Raw genomic sequence first — 24,500 nt, 5'->3', positions numbered from 1 at the left:
AGTTCATGAACATATTTAAATTTTTTTTGTGATGTAACCACAAATTCACGGTTTTCGAAGTGATCCTATAAGGGTTCCTTTAAAATTTCCTTTTGAGGCACGGAACCTTAAAAACCAACGTAATCTTTAAAAAAACCGGCCAAGTGCGAGCCAGGCTCGCGCAATGAGGGTTCCGTACTACAGTCGTATTTTTTCGACATTTTGCACGATAATTCAAAAACTATGATGCATAAAAATAAATCAAAATCTGTTTTAGAATGTACAGGTGAAGACCTTTCATATGATACCCCACTTGATATAGTCACTCACTTCGAAAGTTGAAAATACTAATTATTAGTTCATGACCACAATTTAATTTTTTTTTGTGTGATCTAACCCTAAATTCAAGGTTTTCAGATTTTTCCCCAAATGTCAGCTATAAGATCTACCTACCTGCCAAATTTCATGATTCTAGGTCAACGGGAAGTACCCTGTAGGTTTCTTGACAGACAGACGGACAGACAGACAGACAGACAACAAAGTGATCCTATAAGGGTTCAGTTTTTCCTTTTGAGGTACGGAAACCTAAAAACTTAAATCTACGCGGATACAGTAGCTGGAATAAGCTTGTTATGAATAGAAGGAGAAGCATTGTAACTTGTAAGTGGCATTCAGTGCGGATAATTAACCATATTGTAGCGCCACGTGACCGCATCGATCGCTCCCATTCAGTTGAAGCGTCCGCCAGCCCGGCCAAAGTTGCCGTCCATGTATAACGATATATTTGTTATGAGTATAATAATGCTTGTCTATAGAGACGCGCCATTTCAAATATAGCATGTGTAAAGCAATAAGTATAAAAATAAAATTAGGTTGCTAAAAGGATTTTCAATTTTTAATAGTCCTAAAAATATTACATAAAAAAGAAAACAAAATGTCATCTTAAATGTTCATCAACACTATAAAAAATATTTTTAATTAAAAATTGGAATAACTTTTTTAAGGCTTTTTATTTTATTTATATTTACAAGTTCTCTTATTTTCAAAGGTAGTTTGTTTACAATTTTGACTGCCATAACGTTAAAAATGAGCGCGGCTTTATGTGATGGGAATCTTAACTTATGTTTTTGTCTTTTGTTATCAAATTCTGTAAACATATTTGTTGTCTGTCTGTCTGTCTGTCTGTCGGACTGTCAAGAAACCTACAGGGTACTTCCTGTTGACCTAGAATTATGAAATTTGGCATGTAGGTGGGTCTAATAGCTGGCATTAGGAGAAAAATCTGAAAACCGTGAATTTGTGGTTACATCACACAAAATAAATTAAATTGTGGTCATAAACTAATAATTAGTATTTTCAAATTTTTAAGTAAGATAACTATATCAAGAAAGGTTGCCTGGTAGAGATTGCTGTGAGTAATAAGGCCGCCTTTGCATACAATTATTATTTTTTAGTTTTAGTTTTTTTGTAATAATTATGTAATTTTTTTTGTGTGCAATAAAGTATTTCTATCTATCTATCTATCAAGTGGAGTATCATATAAAAGGTCTTCACCTGTGCATTCTAAAACAGATTTTTATTTATTTTTTATGCATCATAGTTTTTGATTTATCGTGCAAAATGCCGATAGAATACGATTGTAGTACAGAACCCTCAGTGCGCGAGTCTGACTCGCACTTGGCCTGTTTTTTATTATTATGCTTATGAAGTTAACTTGGTTATCTCTAAATGACGTACATGTATATCAAGCAGGCATCTAGTTTTATGCCGAGCAGGAGGCTGAGGCGGCGGTATCGATTTCCAAATTAGCATTCACGCGATGTGCCGGCGTTACGCGCGATGATAGCCCGGGGAGGCTATAAGTGATTACCCGGCTTCGTCTACGTGTAGGTTTACTGGGGTACTGTGTATGTGAAATGTATACTAATAGGGATAATAACTACTAGTCAAATCAGCGACTTTTTATCAAGCAAGGGAGCTTGTACAAAATACAAAGATATGAACGTTTGAAGTAATTGATAAAGTAAAGTAAAGTAAAATATGCTCTAGAACCTATTGGTTTGGCACGTAGCGATGGCAAGAGACCTGATGGTATGACGCTCGTACCGTGGAAGATGGGCAGGTCGCTTGTTTGGGATGCAACTTGTGTAGACACTTTAGCTGCATCCCACATTCAGGCGACCTCCTCTATGGCGGGTGCAGCGGCCATCAGCGCCGAACAGGCCAGAGGCGCAAATATGAAAACCTCGATGGGAGCTTCGTATTCGTGCCTTTTGGTGTGGAGACCTTGGGGCCGTGGGGCCCGGGGGCTCGAGCTCTTTTTGAAGAAATTGCGAAAAGAGTTATCGAGTCAACCGGGGACCCGAGAGCTGGCAGCTACCTTGGCCAAAGAATTAGTTTGGCCATCCAAAGGGGTAATGCTACCAGCATCTTGGGTACAATGCCTCGCTGCGGTGGTCTCGACGAGGTTTTAGATTTAATTTAATTTATTTTAGTTTTAATTTAATGTTTTTTTTAGATTTAAGTTTATTAATAGTTTATTTGTTAACCATAAATATGCTTTATTGTACACTAAAACAAAAACAATAGACATATAACAAAGATAGCATGTACAATAGGCGGCCTTATCGCTAAAATAGCGATCTCTTCCAGGCAACCTTAGGGTAGAGGATATTAGAATATATTGATGTAATTGATGTTTAAATTGATAATTTAAAATTGTTGGCAAACTTAAAACTAACAGCGCACGTGGATCTTATGAATTTGGGAAGACATTAAAATAGGGGTATGGAATTCGTGTCCACGCGCACCAAGTCACAGGCATAAGCTAGTCTTGCAATAAAAATCAGTATCCTCATTATAAATGCGAAAGTGTGTTTGTTTGTTGGTTTGTCCTTCTATCACGTCGCAACGGTGCAACGGATTGACGAGATTTTTTGCATGGATATAGATAAGGACCTGGAGAGTGACATAGGCATACTTTTTATCCCGGAAAATCAAAGAGTTCCCACGGGATTTTTAAAAATCTAATTCCACGCGGACGAAGTCGCGGGCATCAGCTATTAAAAAATAAAACGAAAGGAAAGCTCGCAATAAACTCTTACCCAAAAATTGAGTGTAACTTGAGCTGAACGTTTGTTATGCCTACAGCCAGCTACATCGAACTGTGTTTGGTAACTAAACACCTCCACTCTCCAGTACCCGTAGTACAAGATTTTACGTCTCACCAAACCAAACCAAATTCGAGAGTCGAAATACTTCCGCGTTACAGTAAAATGGACCTAAACAGCCTTGAATTGAAGTCAAATATTCAATGCCACTGATTTTAATTTCACAATGTTTCCGCTTGGAGCGCTGGCTGTAGAAGTGTAGACAAACTTGAGCTTTAAAACAAGGCATTTAAGATCCAGTTTACTGTAACGCGGAAGTATTTCAGTATAACATTACAACATATACTTTATATAAGTATTTCAGTATAACATTTTAGTATAACATTAGGTATAGTAGGTATTTTAGGTATATTAGGTATAGTAGTAGTACTACATTATATAAGTATTTCAGTATAACATTTTAGTATAACATTAGGTATAGTATTAGGTGAGGTATAATATTATGTTAGTTTTTAGGAAACTTGTAACTGCCTTTCTGCAACACAGGTTTTTTCCTAGTGCTGAGGGTAGGAAACTCGTTCTCTTACCTATAATTTTAGTATAATATTAGATATAATATATTAAGTCCTTAGTTTTTAAAAAAACTTGTAACTGCCTTCTGCAATACAGGGTTTTCCTAGTGCAGAGGGTAGGAAACTTGTTTCTTGTGCCTAAATTCTAAATTCAAAATAAATTATTCTTATTCTTATTCTTATTTCGACTCTCGAATTTGGTTTGGTTTGGTGAGACGTAAAATCTTGTACTACGGGTACTGAGGGTCACAATTTCAGCCATTTAGACAACAAAGAGCTGACAAAGATTAAGTTTACCTCCTTCCCTCCTGTCTCCTCCTTTTTATTACCCCATGGACTTGGAATAGCTAGACGCCGCATGTTCATTAAATAGTATGAAAACCAACCGTACCAACTTTCTCTTACCTACGATGACGTCACGCGAGTTATTTTAATGTTCCGTATCACCAGAGATATATTATAGGATCGCTTCGTTGTTTGTTTTTCTGGCTATTGTCTGTCAAGGGGATCAAAACCCTCGGCAATGGAGAGCGCTTGCCTAGAAGATGCCTATTCAAGGGAAAAGATACCTTTATTAAAATTGAAGGGGAAAACTAATGCCGAAAGGTTCAAATTAGAAACGAGGAGGCAAATCGCTTCGTACCTACGTATCCGTGAAATTTGGTATAATAATACCTACAGTAATAGTTCTTTTACATTCATCATCATCATCATCATCATCATCAACCAATAGAGGTCCACTGCTGGACATAGGTCTCTTGTAGGGTCTCTTGTACTTCTACACGCCACGGGCTTGCGCCGCCTGGATCCAGCGGCTCCCTGCGACTCGTCTGATGTCGTCTGTCCACCTAGTGGGAGGTCTTCCAACGCTGCGTCTTCCGGTGCGAGGTCGCCATTGCAGCACCTTAGGACCCGAACGTCTATCGGTTGTACGAACTATGTGCCCTGCCCTTTTACATTACATAAGTATATTTTCCAACAATTTGTACCAAAAAGTCAGTCAAATAGCAACGAAAATGGTACTCTCTTGTTCAAACACACAAATCCTAATCGTGATTGGATCCAATAATTCATCGACGACATTTATTCCAGTGACGATTCAAATCCCGGGAAATAAAATATTATTTTTCGTTGAACGGTGAAACATTTTCGTCTACTAAGGTGGAATTGTTGTTCACCAATCGCGATCGAGTACGATTATAGCTTGTTTTTGTAACAGTTTATTTATTGAGTTTCTTGCTTTGGTAAGAGTTGGTTGGAAGAAAGGAGGACGACTCTTTTTCGTCAATAAAAGCATCCGAACCGATCCAATAAATCTATTAGGAACCTACTTATCATAACAGTGCTCGACGATTCAGACTCAGTTTTTAAGCCAAAAGGCTGAGGTCTATAGAGCGTAGGTACTTTGACTTTGCTACAGAATTTAAATGAAACTTACTATCTCTATGAATGAAACAGATTTATTAGCCGCACTCAAGAGTCGCTTAATCGTTACTTAAGGCATTCCTTATCCATACTAATTCATGCCTAAGTAACGATTAAGCGACTCTGAGTGCGGCCGTAAGTCAAGAAACATAAGTAAACTCTGAGCTAAGTCAAAGCTAATCTATCATGTAATATTGAAAAGATAACTTAAAAATATAAAATGTACTAGAAGTATACTATGAAATACGTAAAAACCAGTACAAATTTTCATTTAGAAAACCTCGAAAAACCATGTTCAACTCCATGTTCAATAGAAACACTATTCCGATAGCGATTGTCGATTCACAATTACTCGCAAAAACAGAAATGGGATTTTGAAATTTAGCTGAGTCAACATTGTTCCGACGAAATGAAAGACGAAACAGGTCATGACCGACTATCTAATATTGTAAAATATAACACAAAAGTCTGAAAAATTTACTAGAAACATACTATGAAATCTAACGTAAAAACCAGCACAAATTTTCATTTGGAAAATGTCGACAAACCCAAACTCACGAATACCAACTCCGATAGCGATTGTCGGTTCACAATTACTCGCGAAAAAAGAAATGGGATTTTGGAATTTACCTGAACCAGCGTTGTTTCGGCGAAATAAAAGACGAAACAGGTCATGACCGACTATCTAATATTGTAAAATATAACACAAAAGTCTGAAAAATTTACTAGAAACATACTATGAAACCTAACGTAAAAACCAGCACAAATTTTAACATGGAAAACATCGAAAAAGCCTAACTCACGAATACCATCTCCGATAGCGATTGTCGGTTCACAGCTACAGGCAAAAATGAAAATGGGATTTTTTGGAATTTAGCTGAGTCAACGTCGTGCCGTTTATTTATGGCTCAGCCGCTTTTGCCCGCGGGTTTTCGGTTAAAAGGACTTTGAAAGCCTCATGTGATCGTCCTGGCTAACAATGTGTGTGGATTTTTTATGAATTCTCGGACCATTTTTTATATGACTTACGTACACGTGCATGTGAATATGAATACGAAATTTACTTTGCGTCGGAAGGCAATTGTATTGAATATTAATTCTATATTTTTTTACTCGATTACGGCGAATGAAAGGAAGAGAGCAAAGTTTAATAATACTCTAAAGCTTGTATTATTATTTCTAAAGATATAAAAGGATAAGGTAACTGACTGACTGACTGATCTATCAACGCACAACACTGTTTTTATGTCATCCTCATTTTAATATTTTAAACTATCTGATGCCCGCGACTTCGTCCACGCGGATTTATGTTTTAACAATCCCGTGGGAACTCATTGAATAAGGTCTCCAAGTCATCCATACTTCCATACTAATGTTATAAATGCGAAAGTGTGTCTGTCTGTCTGTCTGTCTGCTGGCCTTTCACGGCCCATCTGTTCAATCTATTTTGACGAAATTTGGTACAGATATAGCTTGCATCCCGGGGAAGGACGTAGGCTACTTTTTATCCCGGAAAATCAAAAAGTTCTCATGGGATTTTTAAAAATCTAAATCCACGTTGACGAAGTCGCGGCCATCATCTAGTTAACTATATTCCTGAAAAAAATTCACCTCGCTCCATTGCTCCGTTGCGGCATGATTGTAGGACAAACCAACAAAATAACACACTTTCGCATATATCACACGGGTATGCGAAAGTGTGTTCATTTGTCTCCATAGTGAGGTATAGTCTATCTTCTCTATAATATAAAAATGAATCACTAAATGTGTTGCTGATCGCAAATCTCGAGAACCGCTGAACCGATTTCGCTAATTCTTTTTTATAATATTCCTTGAAGTACGAGGATGGTTCTTACGGAGAGAAAAATAAAAAAAAATTGAATCGACTGTTAGGCGGTACGAAGTTCGCCGTGGCAGCTAGTTATAATTAAAATGTAGTCGGTAACTTTAGAACCAGGTAACCCAGCAAGTTGAAGTTGTATTTATGTACATTTAGTATTCATTTCCCAGGGAAGATACTCTAGATTTTAGAATACACTACTACAGCTGTTCTACTTACAAGTTACAACTACCTACTGAAGACAATTTACAAGACAATATTATACCAACTGGTTGTACACATTTTATTTTCTTTTTGGTACATTAATAGAAAATTTATAAAATAAGAATTAATTTCCAGCAATATAACTACTCTATAACTACCTACTCAGGTATTTCAAATTAAAGTTTCTTTGAAAAATAACTTAATAGAAGTAATAAATCCAAATACAGCATATATTATGGGAAAACTCCAAAAGTTACCTATATTTTACTTGTGCAAGGCCCCACACCATTGATATTAGATATATCTGTGCTCCACACTATATGTACACATAAAACAGCAATACTATTTCTGTAATCGGTATAAATTATAATAACGGCTCAACCTTTAAGAACGCGTCACACGCGCCTTCTAAATGTTCCCAAATCTAACTCAAATTATGCGCGAAATTCTATAATTCCACGCTTGGTACGTACTTATAACAATCAGTTCGCTGAGTTTGACTTATTTTACCTATCAAACAATAAATTTAAAAAGGAATTAAGAAACTATCATCGTAAAACAAAAAAAAAAGTAGCTAACATCTAAATATGCATGCAATCATACACTCCCATTTACACACACACACACATGCACACACGCTCACACATACTCATAAGCACACACTCACACACGCATACACACACACATACAATCATACACACACTGTTGTAATTTTATTTTATTATTGTATATACCTACATTTATTCTAACTCTATTCTGTTAAAATAGTTTAATTATAATTTTAAGTAATCTCTTTTGGCCTTCTGTTATACCTAGATTTAAATTTAAATAATAATTATGTATTTACGCTGTTGATTACTTTCAAATAAACAAAAAAAAAAAAAAAAAAAAAAAAAAAAAAAAAAAAAAAAAAAAAAAAAAAAAAAAAAAAAAAAAAAAAAAAAAAAAAAAAAAAAAAAAAAACAGAAACACTAAAGTATAATGCTACTTTTAAATGATAAAGCTTTTGAATGAGTTGCTTAACAGATTTGTGATAGTTCTAATAAGTTTAAGTGATTTTGTAAAGTGGTGATAGTAAAATCTTATAAATCTAACAAGACAAAATAATAATATATAAATCATTTAACTTTGACTTTGACTCTATTTTAATACTTAAACTAAAACTACAACAAACATGTAACGGTTTGAATTGAAATTAAAATCTTTCCTATTTTGCTGCGCGAAATAACACGTAATTGAGGCGACATTGGCTTGCCCGCCAGTTCCACTTATTCGAGAAACACTCGTGTAGACACTTCGCCGCAAATCGTTTCACTTTGCAGAAATATAAACACTTTGACAAACACTCATTTTCAATCATAATCGTTTATGATCCAAATAGCTTTAAATCCTCGCGACTTTGTTGAAATATCACAAAACTCTTTCTTAATGGGGTTCTACGTGCTACATGCCAAATCTCAAATTGCTAGAATCAGTCATCATCATCATCATCATCAACCAATAGACGTGCACTGCTGGACATAGGTCTCTTGTAGGGGCTAGAATCAGTAAGTCAAAGTCAAATGATTTATTCAAAATAGGTAATAAATTACTCTTATTGATTGTCTGGTATAGTGTTAGATTTGTAAGATATAGTGGTGATAATTATAACGCAAACTTAAAACTAAAGCTACGAGGGTTCCAAACGCGCGCCAAAGGTCTGTGAAGAGCCCACAACAAACTCAGCGGGGTATTCTTTTTATTATCACCACTTTACAAAATTATTGAAACTTATTAGAACTATCACAAAGTCTATTAAGCAACTCATTCCCAAGCTTGCTTATCATTTAAATAATCCTTTACATTGTAATAGGATTTTTCAATTAGTTTACGTTTTATGAAAACTTTGAACTTGTTGAGAGACATCTCCAATATGTCTTCTGGAAGCTTATTATAGAAACGTATGGAATTACGAGCAAATGAATTGCTAACTTTAGTAGTTTGAGTTATTGTACTTAACATTTCAATCAGTCAGTTTGTCTTATAAACTAAAAGCTACAATAGTCACAGCAAGTCTAATCCAAATTGAATTTGCTCGACGAAATGTCACGTAATTGAGACGACATTCGCTCGGTGGCCAATTCCACTGATTAGAGAAACACTCGTGTAGACACTTCGCCGCAAATAGTTTCACTTTGCAAAAATAGAAACACTTTTACATTCACTCATTTTCAATCTTAATCGTTTTTTTATTGAACTAGCTTTTAGCCGCGACTTTCTTAAAATGTCTTGAATTTCTTTAGCATTATTTTATAATTTTTATTGTGTTTTACCTACACTTCAAGGAAATTTCTAAATAAATTTAAATACATATCCATAGATATAGATCGCGCCCAGGAGACGCGGGTTCGATTCCGGTCGGTTCGCAATTTTTGATTTGTATTTTTTTTTTTAGCATTTATTAGTAAGGACACCCGTAGCTTGTTATACTGTAAACTAAGAACAATAGATAATCTGTCACTTAGGTAATTTTGCTTTGAGTGATGTGATGGTCAAACTAACCGTAACGTGTATTTCATCGGCTTTCATGCGACTGGCCCCCAGTCAGTTTATATTACTTTACTCTATGCCCCCAGTTCAATGAGCAGACGCCGCCGGATAGACGGACGGCGCGCGATGGCCCGGTTAGTCTGAAAACTAATAAACTGCACAACAGCTGCGCAGACTAGCTATTATTAAAGACTTTAAACGAAATCGTTTACTCTTAGATAGATTTACTTTTAGTTTGTTGAGACTATATTTTGATGCTCACGGTAGGTATATTAGGTTTTACTCGCAACTGTGTAGAGATAGCTAGAAAAAATTGTTTCTGAAATTAATTTTTTTTTTTTTTTATTAAGAATATTAGCCATATTAAATGACTAATATAATTTAATTAAATATTTATTTTAGAGAGTACCTATGTACCTAAGTAATTTATCGAATTAGTAGTAAATGTGGTATTTTAGTCTAAGGTCTATTTAACTTTTTTTAGGGTTCCGTACCTCAAAAGGAAAAACGGAACCCTTATAGGATCACTTTGTTGTCTGTCTGTCTGTCCGTCTGTCTGTCAAGAAACCTACAGGGTACTTCCCGTTGACCTAGAATCATGAAATTTGGCAGGTAGGTGGGTCTTATAGCTGGTATTAGGAGAAATATCTGAAAACCGTGAATTTGTGATTACATCACACAAAAAAAAAATTGTGGTCATAAACTAATAATAGTATTTTCAATTTTAGAAGTAAGATAACTATATCAAGTGGGGTAACATATGAAAGGACTTCACCTGTGCATTCTAAAACAGGTTTTTATTTATTTTTATGCATCATAGTTTTTGAGTTATACTGCAAAATGTCGAAAAAATACAACTGGAGTACGGAACCCTCGTTTTGCGAGCCTGACTCGCACTTGGCCGGTTTTTAACCATATAAATCCCTAAAGAAACTAACAAAGTAATACTAATCAACTAATTAGTCCTTATATTTCCTTGGCAGGCATTAAACCAAATTAAATCATAATAAACAGGTTTAAAAAGTGCAAGTCCTACTTAATATTATAAATGTGAAAGTGTGGATGTTTGTTACTCAATCACGCAAAAACGGCTGAACGGATTTGGATGAAATTTGGAATGGAGATATATTATACCCTTTATTAACACATAGGCTACTTTTTATCCCGGAAAATGAAAGAGTTCCCGCGGGATTTTGTAAACGTAAATCCACATGGATGAAATCGCGGGCATCAGCTATTAAATAAATAAAAATTTCATCCCACACAAGAACCACGTGAGTAATGATTTACAATTAAGTAAATATTGCGAATTTGTTTCATCCAATTGTGAATCCTATTCCGAATATGTAAAGTTTATAATCAAATAACAGCACATCTCCATGTTTTCTCACTCAAAATCCAGCGAATAACCCTTGACACCGATGCGATGCACTCCAAGCGATGAGCTATCTGGCAAAGCTGCAATATTCTATTTATTTTTCTCTTCTCTTTGAAAAATACGCTATTTAAATTGAAAATGAATGAAAGTATTTTCGCATCTGGAATTTATAGAGATTGATATGATTGCAAACCCGCCAAGTGGCTACTTCATCGTCATCCTGAAACACTTGACAGACGAACCAACTTCGTTGGCACTACCCACTACCCAACTTCGTTCAATTATGTTGTATAATTTTAATTTAATTTTAAATTGAAAAAAAAAAAACACAAGTCAGCCTGCATTATACCGGCTGGGATATTTCAATATTTCGTATTTTATGGATATGCGCACTTTTTGTAAAATATAAAATTGATTCCTTCAAATGCCGTTGTCATCTCTACGATAGGTATTTTCTTTTGAATAATATTATATGGAATTTATTTTTATTAATTTTAACCTATTCGGAATAAAATAATTAACCTTTTATGGGGGGACAAAAATAGGAGTGACCTCATTTAAATGTAGAGATTACTCTAGCTACATAAACTTAGGGCCCAGGAATAAATATTCTTGCCGGGATGACATTTTAATGCACAAGAAGACTTTAATTTGAGACCATCTTTAGTTTCACAAAGCAGTAAAATATAAGCCTACGTCATACGTGAATACCTCATCATATTTTAATCCTTCATTTCAAAATCAGCGGATGTGGCTCTGAGCGCTCGACCTTTCGTTATATGAACCTTACAAAATCTATGAATCGTGTGAATGCATGAATAAAATAAATGATGCCTATACACAAACGTTAAGTTGCATGTAATTATTTACGTAGAGAATATACTGTATGAAACGTTTCAAAGGACTGTATGAAACTAACCGGCTCGTTGGAAAGCCTGGAGCACCGCAGAGACGTTAGCTCCCTATGCGTGTTCTATCGCCTGTATAATGGGGAGTGCTCTGAGGAGCTTTTTGACCTCATTCCACCCTCTTTTTTCTACAACCGCACCGCGCGCCACCCTCCACCAAGGAATTTCACCCTCACCATCTGGGTGTCTGGTGCACTTCGACCGTCCGCTGCGCCAGATCCTTCTTTCGACGCACGTGCAAACTGTGGAACCAACTCCCATCGGCGGTGTTCCCACTAGATTATAACATGGGGTTATTCAAGGTGCGGACCAACAAATTCCTAAAAGGCCGGCAACACATCGGCGGCTCCTCTGGTGCTGCAAATGTTCATGGGCGGCGGTAATCACTTAACATCAGGTGACCCGCCTGCTCGTTTGCTCGCTATATCTATTAAAAAGGAAATAATTTCGGTATATTAGCGTTTAAACTACCGTGAGTGATTTCCATTCTAAATAATATCTGTCCCGGCTTTACTCACGTGCCGCGGTTTGAGTCAAAACCGCGGCACGTGCGCGAACGGACTCCCTTGAAAAAGGACCCCGTATGGGTTCGAAACTAGTCGGGCTAACGTCGACTACACACGTGAGTAAAGCCGAGACAGATATTATTTAGAATTTCGGTATATTTTATAAAATAAAAAGAAACAGTATGTACTTAGGTAAGTAAGTTTAAAGTTTTCATGTTTGATGTTTTAAATGTTTCATAAAAACTAATAGGAAATGTTTGTTTTGTTCTAAATATTTGTACCATTTTTTATACAAAGCGTATCCTAGATCTGTATACAAATGGTAGAAATCCCCAACCGTCCCAAGTTCCATAGACAATGAATATAAAGGATATCATTGTTCGAACTTACGTAACGACCGAAGAAAAATCGCCCCAGTTCACGGAAAGTTGTTATTACCATTGTATTTGTAAGGACAAGACATTCGTTTCAATTTCCACGGTGGCGAAGGATGAGAAAAATTTCCAGAAAAGGTCCCTTAGAAATATAATATCATTGCAGTGATAAATTCATTGGATTTTGTACGAAAGGAGAATGGGCGGTTTCGTCCCCAGTGGTGTATCAAGTTGTGATATATGTCATTTCAAAGGTCATGATAATAGCTTCATTTTATTGTATGACACCAACAATGTGTTGCGTGCAGGGAAAGAATTAGGAAGCATTTAATTTCATTAATCCAATGAAAGTCTGAATAAAATAAAAATATGTTTTATTCATTTAAACTCTTACAAGTACTTTTGAATCGTCATATGCATCTACCACTGGCTCGGAATGCCTTTACCACCGAGAAGAATCAGCAAGAAACTCGGCGGTTGCTCTTTTAAAGATTTGATATACAATATTATGCCATAATTATCGATATAAAAATTAATTGCAGTCCCGCTAAAACAGTGTTATACGTTTTTACATTTATTGCGTTTTTTCAACCAATATTTTTTCATATTTTTATTCATATTTTTATTTTATTCAGACTTTCATTGGATTAATGAAATTAAATGCTTCCTAATTCTTTCCCTGCACGCAACACATTGTTGGTGTCATACAATAAAATGAAGCTATTATCATGACCTTTAAAATGACATATATCACAACTTGATACACTCTGGGGACGCAACTCATACAAAAGTGCCCATTCTCCTTTTCAGATCATATTGTTTTAATATAAGCAGACAGACAACCTTGAAATTATAATTATAGTAATTATATTTTTTGTGTTTGAAGCTCGAAAAATAGTAATTTGAACCTCTCTGTCGGTGACACCTATAACGAAAAGATGTTTGTTTAGTGGGCTATGCCCTGTTATGAGTCCCGACACCTTCCTGAGTTTATCATAATCATCATAATATGTTGTTGTTTTTTGCGAAGCTTTTATCGATATTTCGTTTATATACAGTAAAGTACACGTTTTATTCCAATTCACAAACTCGTTTACCACGTCAACTTTTCAGCAAATGCAATTCTCTCGACTGTTTATTGTGCATGCAAATCGCTGAGACACTATACGGACTTATGCTAATGCCATGCAACGACCGAGCGCCGAGCAGAGAAACCTCCAAACTGCTACTGAAGGCTATAAACTGTACATATGACTTCAATAAACCCTTCATATACTGTCTGATGCAACTGTTTGCATTAATCTCCAATATACATATTCCTCGCTTGATATTGTAATTAATGAAGTAATCTGATATCGGATATATCGGAGCTAGAATATGGAATTCCCTTCCGGCTTAATCTCTGGAACTACTAAACTGATTTATAAAATTCTTTCACCAATAGAAAGCTACATTCTTCCTGACTCCTGAGTTAAGCCGGGGCGGGTCGCTAGTATACCATAAAAACGTAACGTCCATTGCTACGTGATCGTAGACATACTACGTCTATGAGATACGTGGTTATCTACGTGATTACATACGCTACGAGCGTAGCGCACTACGAGCGTAGCTGCGCTACGGGTGTAGCCATGCTACGATTTTTATATTGAACTCGTATCTCGTATATCATTGGCTACATTGGACTATTATTAACTATAACTATTAGCTTACTCGTATTAGTTTACTAAGCATTTAACTACATAGTTAACCATACAATCAAAGCATTAATGCTATCAAAGCTATTCCAGTAGACGTTAACGTGATTATTAATTTTATCACCTTAAGTACATACTCTACTACTCATCTATTTATAGCTAGATCACCAGATTATTACTGGATCATGCTCGCGACTTCATCGCGTGGATTTAGGTTTCCAAAAAATCCGTGCTAATTCTTTGATTTGAAAGAAAGAAAGAAAGAAAAGACGTTTATTTATGCAATTGTGCCACACATTACAACTTAAAGCTAAGAGCTGGTTATTCCGGCGCTTCTTCCACCTGAGAACAAGCAAAAGAAGCGCCGGAACAAACTGTCATATTGTGTGGCACAACCCGAAAAAAGGGTCCCAGCTCAGCATTATGCTGTATGCCTTGTTGCACAAGAACATACAGCGCTGATTTTCAGCTGGTACCCTGAACCGGATGACGCCACGGAATCATAAACTAATGATAACTAAACTAATGATAACTAATAAAATACACGGAAACAAAAAAATCACTAACTAACAATTACTATACTGATTTGATTGTGGTTGATGTGACTAAAAGTAGCCCATGTCCTACTTGACCTACCTACATTTACATTCTTTTACTACAGTACGCGGCAGAAAATAATGTACATCGATCTTAAGAAAGAGATAGCGGTTTTGTAGCGCATTGTCTTTGTCGTTGAGACCGATAAAACGTCACATAGGTATGAGAGACAGAGATAACGCTGTACAAAGCCGAAATCTCATTCTAAAGGTCGATGTACATTATTTTCTGCTGCGTACTGTACCTACCTATCTACGGACGTCACGGCAGTCAAGCGGTGCACCTAGGTATATAATAATTATACATATTTTATGTTAAGGTCTAATAGAGAATCCTTACCTAAACCGTCGCAAGCCTGGAGGCCTCAAATTGCCACTTGGAGATGCAAATTAGCAATTATACGCTCAGACCGAAATGAGCCCGCAAATTCTTCTATTAAATAAAATTTTAAAGGTCATTTTTATCATCTGATTGCCACCTGTGGGATCTCAAGCGTAATTTCCAAATTAATTTTGCAATGAATTTTAATCTAGAAATGTAATCAATGAAAAGTTTTACCGATGGGTTGAGAAATGGGTCTGTTAGCTTAGCCGAAGAAGTAATTTGGCGTAGTTATTTTTGTGTTGATTAGGACATTTTTGCTGTAATGAAAACTTTGCTCTCTGATTTTCCGGGATAAAAATAGCAAGTATCTGCCAAATAGATGATACACGCGTCTTTGTCAACGTGGATTTAGTATTTTGAGGATTTCGTACTGAGAATTCTTTGATTTTATGGAATAAAAAGTAGCCTTTGTCCTTCCCTGGGATGCAAACTATCTTTATACTACCTTATGCTCGCGACTTCGTCTGCGCGGACTATAGAAATTTCAAACCCCTATTTTACCCCCTTAGGGGTTGATTTTTCAAAAATCCTTTCTTAGCTTTGCATGGCAAATTTCAGACCGATCCGTACAGTAGTTTAAGCTGTGCGTTGATAGTCAGTCACCTTTCCTTTTATATTAACTATTGCGTCAAAAATGGTTAAATAGATCGTCGTAAAATACCTAATAAGTATATGGATGTAGGGGCGTCTCGCGTGGTATCTACATTTAATTAATTAATAATAAACATCCACTCGTACGATATTTTCGTCCATAATTGACTTACTCATAGAACGGCGTTTGAATGAAAACATTTCTGAGTCAAATGAAAGTTGACTAGCGACTAGCGATCAAAGGACGATGTCGTTAGACTCTTGATAGCTTTTTGTGTGTTGCGAGTAAATTGCGTTTCGTGAACCAATTTAGTTCTTACTTTTGTACTTAGGGGCTTAAGGAATATAATTAAAGATGTGTATTATATGTAAATGAAGAAAATAAACTTACTCGTGTCTTTTTCTACTGGGAACCGAACCTCAAGTCAAATGAAAGTTGACTAGCGATCAAAGGACGATGCCGTTAGACTCTTGATAGCTTTTTGTGTGTTGCGAGTGAATTGCGTTTCGTGAACCAATTTAGTTCTTACTTTTGTTCTTAGGGGCTTAAGGAATATAATTAAAGACATTGGTCCCGATTCTCTAGTCTCTCTCTAAACTAAATTTAGAGTATCTGCATCCTTTTCTTTTTACTAATGCTAAAAAAGGAACGGAACATGACTTTCACATTTAAAGACTCTAAATTTTAGTGCACAATACAAATTAAAACAGTAGGTAGGTAATATATGTAAATGAAGAAAGTAAACTTACTCGTGTCTTTACCTACTAGGAACCAAACCTGTTCCTACAGTGTAGATTTGATTCAATCCAACAATGCTCGGGACTGCAAAATGGGATATCTGATATGATTGTAAATTGATCATTTGAAAAGAGCAACCGCTGGGTTTCTTGCTGGTTCTCGGTAGACATTCCAAACCAGTGGTAGATTCTTTTGATGATTCAAAAGCACTTGTAAAAGTTTACTTGAATAAAAATCTCTCTATTTCTATTTCTTAAGGTAGCAAAGCTTTTGCGACAAGCAACCGCAACGCGCGACAGCGATACGTGATAATTTGTCGCGCATCGCAGTTGCTCATCTCAAATGCTCTTCAGCAGGGTTAGCATGGGCGGGGATATAATTTTCTCCCCGGGGAAAGGATAAAATCTTTATCCCCTCCGACAGCTTTATCCACTCTCCGAGCATGGGCTCACGGGTGGATATAATTATCCACAGTGAATAAAACGGGGGACTTTTCGGTTTTTGGATCTTTTCCTTTACCTTTATTGGGTTAATGGTAATTGGTATTTGGGACCTATGTTGGGTTTATGTTGGGGTTCCCAACCATATTCCAAACATAACCCAAACACAACCTAAACATAACACAAACACAACCCAAACATAACCCAAACACAACCCAAACATAACCTAAACCCAACAGGTACCGCGAGACATGTTTTGATTTTTTAAGTTCTATGAGAATAAACTTAAACCCACGTCTAATGTCGAGGATAAAATTGTCCCCGAATTAGGGATAAACTTCTCCTCTCCCCTGTTACCGTGCTTTGAGAGGTGGACAAGTAAATTTTATCCCTCGTCAGTGGATATAATTGGGGGATAAAATTTTTGTCTCCTGCCCATGCTAGGGGGGCAGTAGCTCGAAGTTTTCCTTTACAAGGCCCCGTGGTCACACAATTGACTTTTTCGTCGTGCCGGAAGCGTCGTCTTAAATCAAGAAATCTAGTCAAGATCTGGCTAGATCTTGCCGTCACCTTAAACTACACCTATGCCCAAACTATTCCACCCTTTAAGCGTCTTCAGGCATTATCTTTTTAGCCTTTGGTTTAACTAGATGTTTTTATTTCCAGACGTAACAATCGCATCAATAATCTTCCTCTGCTAAGACTGCCCGAGTGATCAGCAGCCACAGACAATAAACAGCGACTGCGCTTTATGGACCCCGGGGCTCCTTCTCTACGGACCTTCTTCTAAAGTAAGCCTATATATACGGTATTTTTGTCAGGGACTACTTTTTTTCTAAGCCTATTAGCCCGACTGCTAGTTTTTACACGAAAAGACTGCTATTTGATTGCGGCAATGGTAAAGTATTTACGAACGAGTACCTATAAGCATAGTTATTTCGATTTTCGACTCTTCATCGTTGCATATGTCATGGTCCTTGTGGTGAGAGGGTCCATGAGGGGCCTTCCAACATCAATGTTGTGGTGCAATCACAGACCCAGCTGTTAAATCCCGAAAAACCTTTATCAACCATTATTACAATCACAATCGGTGTGATTGGCTGAACTTATGGTATTCTTGTTCCAACAATGACTTGTATCCAATAGTTTTGACGACCTCCCTGGCGCAGTGGTGAGCGCTGTGGTCTTAATAGTGGGAGGTCCCGGGTTCGATTCCTGGCAGGGGTTTGGAATTTTATAATTTCTAAATTTCTGGTCCGGTCTGGTGAGAGGCTTCGGCCGTGGCTAGTTACCACCCTACCGGCAAAGCCGTGCCGCCAAGCGATTTAGCGTTCCGGTACGATGCCGTGTAGAAACCAAAGGGGTATGGGTTTAATAAAAGCTGCCATACCCCTTCCAGGTTAGCCCGCTATCATCTTAGACTGCGTCATCACTTACCACCAGGTGAGATTGCAGTCAAGGGCTAACTTGTATCTAAATAAATAAATAAAAAAAAATAAAAAAAAAAGTGAGCGTCAAACAATCAGAGGTGAATGCAATCGTGACATTGTAGCTATCATTTTACCGCAATCGCGCAGCAGAATAATAATAAGTTGAGTATATTCGGATGTAAACTTCACGTAGGATTCGGAGTGTCCAACAAAGGTACACCGAAATACATTAGCGCACTGTAGTATACAGCTAATGCCTATTGGTATGTTTGGTAAGTAAAAGTATGCTTGATTGTTACCTAACTTGTTTGTCATCCCCAGCTAGGGGTGGTCCATGCCCCACGCGGCGCCCGCTACCGCCATGTCGGCCCCGCCGCGCCACCCCCACTTCTACACGGTCGAGGTCGGCGACACGCGCTTTACCATCCTCAAGCGCTACCAGAACCTCAAGCCTATTGGCTCCGGCGCGCAGGGAATCGTGTGGTGAGTGCTTCTTTCCTCCTTTCTCATCCGCAGGGGTGGATCATGCCCATATCTTCAAACTACAAATAGAGGAGCACACTCTATAGATACTGGAAGATGCGCCGAGAATTTCGTTGTCATCATAGGAAGGCATATATTATTCACATCTTGTGTCACTACGCAGGATGATACCGGACCGCCAAATTGGGTATTTTCCTACTTTTGAATTTGATAAATATTATTACTTTACTATAAACTATGATAAAAATAATGACGTACGCTGAAAAAAATGTTAAAATCCAACAAAGATTTACAAAGTAACAGGCATTTTAATTTTAAAGTGGGAGGGTCTTCTATCCCTTTCTCGCAAAACGAAAATTTGTATGAAACCGCACGAAGCTACTATGGCATTAGTAGGTGTGACGTCAAACTGCTGTATCGCTATCCCTGTCTAATCAGAAATATTTAAATGCTTATAACTTTTTTGTTATTTGATCGATTTAATAAGTTTTTCAGTTTACGTCATTATTTTTATCTTAGTTTATAATAAAGTAATACAAAAATTGGAGTCAAATACCCAATTGCTAGACGATAAGGCCACAAGGCTTTGTTATTATGGTATGGTAACTGGCAGCAACTGAAGATTACCACCAAATCTGACCGATTTAGAAGATAGTCGGAATATTTAAAAATGTTGAGGTGTTTAGGAAGGAAGCTCTATTAAAATTGGTGTTTGTGATGTATTACTACTTATTTCCCTTAAAATACGTAAATTATTTTATAGATTGCTGTAATTTGTTTCTTTTATTGTATAATTTCTGTTAATTTTATATTATTGCATTTCACAAAAACTATTTTCTTTCAGCTTTGTATTATAATGGACTACAAACTGTATTGACGCTTGTATCCTAGTTTCTATGTCGAAATAAATTCACGATATTCTGCACGCAATTCATTTCTGGCATGCACTGTATTTGCACAGCTCTCCTAAATAGTTTCATATCGATGCCGATCTGTATCAATCGCTTATAATCCTGTCCGATGAATGACTAAAACATTTGAACTACGGTTGCATATTGCGTGATAAGGTCCTAATATTGGCTTGTTATCTCCAAATCTAATTTAGAACTTCATATAAATTTAATGTATTCTAAATCGATAGACTCTATTACTTCAAAATTCATCTTTTTCAAATCATATTCGAAATTAATTGGCCACTTTACCTCAAATCAATAACCCATTAACTCTGTTCATAAATGGGTCATTATGCTTTGATATTTTCTTTAACCATGTCACTCAAGTTTCCTATATACTTGTGTGTACTTTGAATATATCGTCATGAGCATGAAAATATGCATCAATTAACATGATCTACGCCGGAAAAGCTCAATGCAACGAGACCACTATAAAATGGTGTCCCTTCTCACAGCAAATTTCTTAGATCACTCCTCAGCCGAATCGGCTTTACCAATGAAATATAATTTTTCTTTGTTACCTTTAAGCTGATCACACATTTATACGTACTGAACGCATCGAACGTAACGAATTTGATAAGTGTCGCACATTTATCAGCACTTATTTAGTGAACGAAATGTGAATGTCATTGGTAGATCATTTTGATCACTGCAACGTAGTCGGATTAGCTATTTGTCTGCCACACCATTGCTAAACATGATGCCGAAGTTGACTTCCAACGCACCTACTATGCTGCGCATGCAATGCGGATGGATGTGCGAGGCATAGGATTTCGTGAAATCTGTATAGCAATTCTTTTTTTTTTTGCAAGAAAATTCGTTGCGAGTGTCGAAAATTCGTTCGTTGCTCGTTTGGCGTGTACAAGTGTGCGATCGGCTTTATTCTCTTTATAGCTGATCCAGTTAGTACGTTAGCCGGTAGACATGATTCAGTTTTACTCGGTCACACTCGGTGACACAGTGTTCACGATTCCGACGCGGTACACTGAGCTAGTGCGGCGCGGCGCCGGCGCGCAAGGCATGGTGTGGTAAGAACGATGGACATCGCACGCGCTTGGATGTGATACTCATACCGCTTTGGTTGACTAATCTCTCATTTGGGGCGTTCTTTGAGGTTCCGAATGGTGCTGCTCATAAAGTTAATAAATAACAACTTAATATCATTGGTACAACTGAAAAGTTAAGCACTAACGCTAGCAAAAATTATTCAGATTTCGAAGTCACTCGGAATATGTCACGGTTTATCTACGGCCAGTGGTAAATTAAATTAGTTGACGATTCATAATCACTTGTAAAAGTTTACTTGAATAAAATATATTCTATTCTATTCTACCTGACTAGCTCATAACATCAAAATAGAATCTTATAGTAGATCGTAATTGCCCATTAAACATGGTGTCTCTGAGGGTAGTACCCTATGCCCATAATTTTTTCTAGTCTATATAAATGACGTCTATTTACGTTTTCAACAATAGACAATCTTATTCTATGACTATATTCTCCATGACATGGAGGCTCCATTATGTCAAGATGCAAGTACGTCTTAATTACTCATTACACATGGGATCCCTCAAAGCAGTCCTCTTGGTCCACGATTAATTCTAGTCTATATTAATGGCTTACATATCCATTCGGAGCAAGGGATAATATTTTCTTATCCAGAGGATACAAGTCTACCTAAATACCTTGTTTGATTCGATCGCCATGCTCAAAAAGGCTTCGACATAACCCAAAAACAGATTAACCCCAATTTACTAAAATATTAACATACAATAATTTGTAACCACTTTAATGTAATCCTCATAGTGCTTTAGTTGATTAATCTCTCGTTAATTTTGGGGTTCATGACAATTATAAATTCATAACATTGGTACAAATTGCGACGGAAAATCCTCTAACTACTAAAAGTACTATTGCGATTTCATGCTTTATTCTATTCAAATAAGTAACTTAATTATTTAGATTGTCTTATCTGGCCAATAGGACAAGATGCAATCTTATACTATGTATACACATGGCGTCCTTCAGGGTAGTCTTCTTGGCTCTAAATTATTTCTAGTCTATAACGATAGTTTATATCTTAATTCTCGACGAGAGATGACATTTTCCAATTCAGACGATAGAGCTCTCGTATTTTCCTTAAACACTTGATCTGAAAATAAATAAAAATCATGAAAAACCGCTACTCATTTTGCTTTGTTTAGTGACTAATCTCTTATTTGGGCAACACTGACTATACATGGCCTATACTAATTTTCGTAAAATATGCATAAATAGTGTGTAAAATATTTTTTATTAGCAACCTAAAAAAAATATTAGTAAAGACGGGTTTTGGTTGTTTTGGGCTTTTTTTTGGGCAGTTTCAAAGGTTTGCGTTTATGATATTAAAAATTTAAAACAAGGTTTATGCCGGAAATGTAAATTCTTTCTACTCATACCTACTGGTTACTATCATTCAAATTATATAGACGACAATTAATAGGTCCAAAGCTAAAAAGGAACAAAATATAAGAAAAAGACAACGCAAATAATAATGCACCAAAGCCAAGATTCAAGAATTTAATCATGACATTTCAGCCCACAAACGAGTAGGTAGGTATAATGCTTAATTAGGTGGCATTAAAATTCTTTCAATGGGAAGGCAATTTTTTTTATATTCTAATGAATACCCGCCTACTTAAATCTCATCTTACACCTAAATTATAATATAGCGAAACCCACGTAAATTCAGACCTTTTACCAAAAAATAAGTGTCAATATTTTTTCTTTTTCTACCAGCCAAATAAATGATTATACTTATTTCTTTACGCCTCCACTGTAGAATTAGTAAGTAAATCTAGAATATTTTGGAATTCTAGAATCCCTGAATAAATTTTACCTAGTTGATTCGTAGGTTGTAAAATTTAAAACTCTTGTTACACTAATTAATTGTTATCTAATTAATTATTATTATTTATATCTACTGCAATAAATTTAACTTAAATATTAATTTACCTATTATATAAAAGCAATATTTATGTGTGTTTTTGCATGGCTTTTATAATAATGCCTCATTTTTGTTTTCATTAAAGGGTTAACTATTTTATAGAAATAAAAGGAAAAGCACTAACAGCTGGAAACGGATTCTGAACCAGTCATAAAAATTCTTTATCAACAAAGAGACCTTGGCGATTCGTAAAAGCTCATTTTGTTTTAGCCTGGGCCGTGGAATCATGCGGAAATAATAATTATTCTGAGGTGCTAAAAACCTACAACACACTTTCTCGTTATTACATTCAGCACTGATACTATTTCTATCAAAATTCTGTGGTATTATCTAATCTGTCCCTCGATTGTGTAAGAGAAACGCGTTAATTGTAATCGGTAGCGAATTCTGCCCCTCGATTGGCTGTGAAAAAATGTAAACAGCGAATTCAACCAATCAAGGGACAGAATTTGATGTCGATTACTATGAATAAGTTTATAAGGGATCTTTTTTGGAAACGCGGTGCGTTGCGCGTCGCTTGGTGCGTCGTGCGTCGTACTACGGCATATTACAAGCAAACGCTTCTGCATAAACGCTGTCATACTTGACCATAAGTTTGAGCGCCGCGTCTCCAGAAAAGAACCGTACATTTATGGGTCAGCACTGCTCCTACGTTACTCGTGACGCGTATGATATTGAGTTGTGTTCGCAGTGCGGCGTACGACACGGTGACGCAGCAGAACGTAGCGATCAAGAAGCTGTCGCGGCCCTTCCAGAACGTGACGCACGCCAAACGGGCCTATCGCGAGTTCAAACTCATGAAGCTGGTCAACCATAAAAATGTGAGTAAACTACTAGCTGACATATCAAATGAAAGAGCTTTTTTTGCTTTAATTTTACTGGCTGCATTTCCACGCTGGGCAGCCAGGCTGATCCTTTGCCCACAAAATGAGCCAGCCCTTCTGTCATTAGATGAGGCTATTAACCACGGTGAAATGTCTCGTAATTTTTTTGTAACTATGACTCCATGGACCCAAACAAAAATGTAAATCTCGATAAGAGAGGCATACTTGCGCCGCATACCAGCTACATCCATCTTTTTGTTGAAATTCCCATGTGTTCAAATGGTTTAAACCTTTCCAGATAATCGGTCTGCTGAACGCCTTCACGCCGCAGAAGTGCCTGGAGGATTTTCAGGACGTGTACCTGGTGATGGAGCTGATGGACGCCAACCTGTGCCAGGTGATCCAGATGGACCTGGACCACGAGCGCATGAGCTACCTGCTGTACCAGATGCTGTGCGGCATCAAACATCTCCATCTTGCTGGAATTATACACCGGGTAACTCTTTGATTTTCCGGGATAAAAAGTCCCTCTCTCCAGGTCTTATCCATGCAAA

General features: G+C 36.8%; 1 protein-coding gene across 6 annotated transcripts in view; it reads left to right on the top strand.

Annotated features, from left to right (window-relative positions):
- Positions 1-24,500, top strand: part of bsk (mitogen-activated protein kinase dJNK) — a 92,730-nt gene that overhangs the window by 64,294 nt on the left and 3,936 nt on the right. For 5 of the 6 annotated variants that reach the window (XM_069504959.1, XM_069504963.1, XM_069504960.1 and 2 more), the window contains 4 exons: positions 17,937-18,061; positions 19,022-19,183; positions 23,814-23,943; positions 24,245-24,442. In XM_069504959.1, coding sequence (XP_069361060.1) covers positions 19,035-19,183; positions 23,814-23,943; positions 24,245-24,442 — 477 coding nt within the window. In that variant the 5' untranslated portion in view covers positions 17,937-18,061; positions 19,022-19,034. Of the gene's footprint in view, positions 1-17,936; positions 18,062-19,021; positions 19,184-21,030; positions 21,165-23,813; positions 23,944-24,244; positions 24,443-24,500 lie in introns of those variants that run through there. The other variant, XM_034978730.2, reaches the window with a different exon arrangement.

This window comes from Maniola hyperantus, chromosome 19 (assembly GCF_902806685.2).
Source record: "Maniola hyperantus chromosome 19, iAphHyp1.2, whole genome shotgun sequence".
NCBI lineage: Eukaryota > Metazoa > Arthropoda > Insecta > Lepidoptera > Nymphalidae > Maniola > Maniola hyperantus.
Note: the sequence above shows the minus strand (reverse complement) of the source record. Positions and strands in the feature narration are given on the sequence as shown.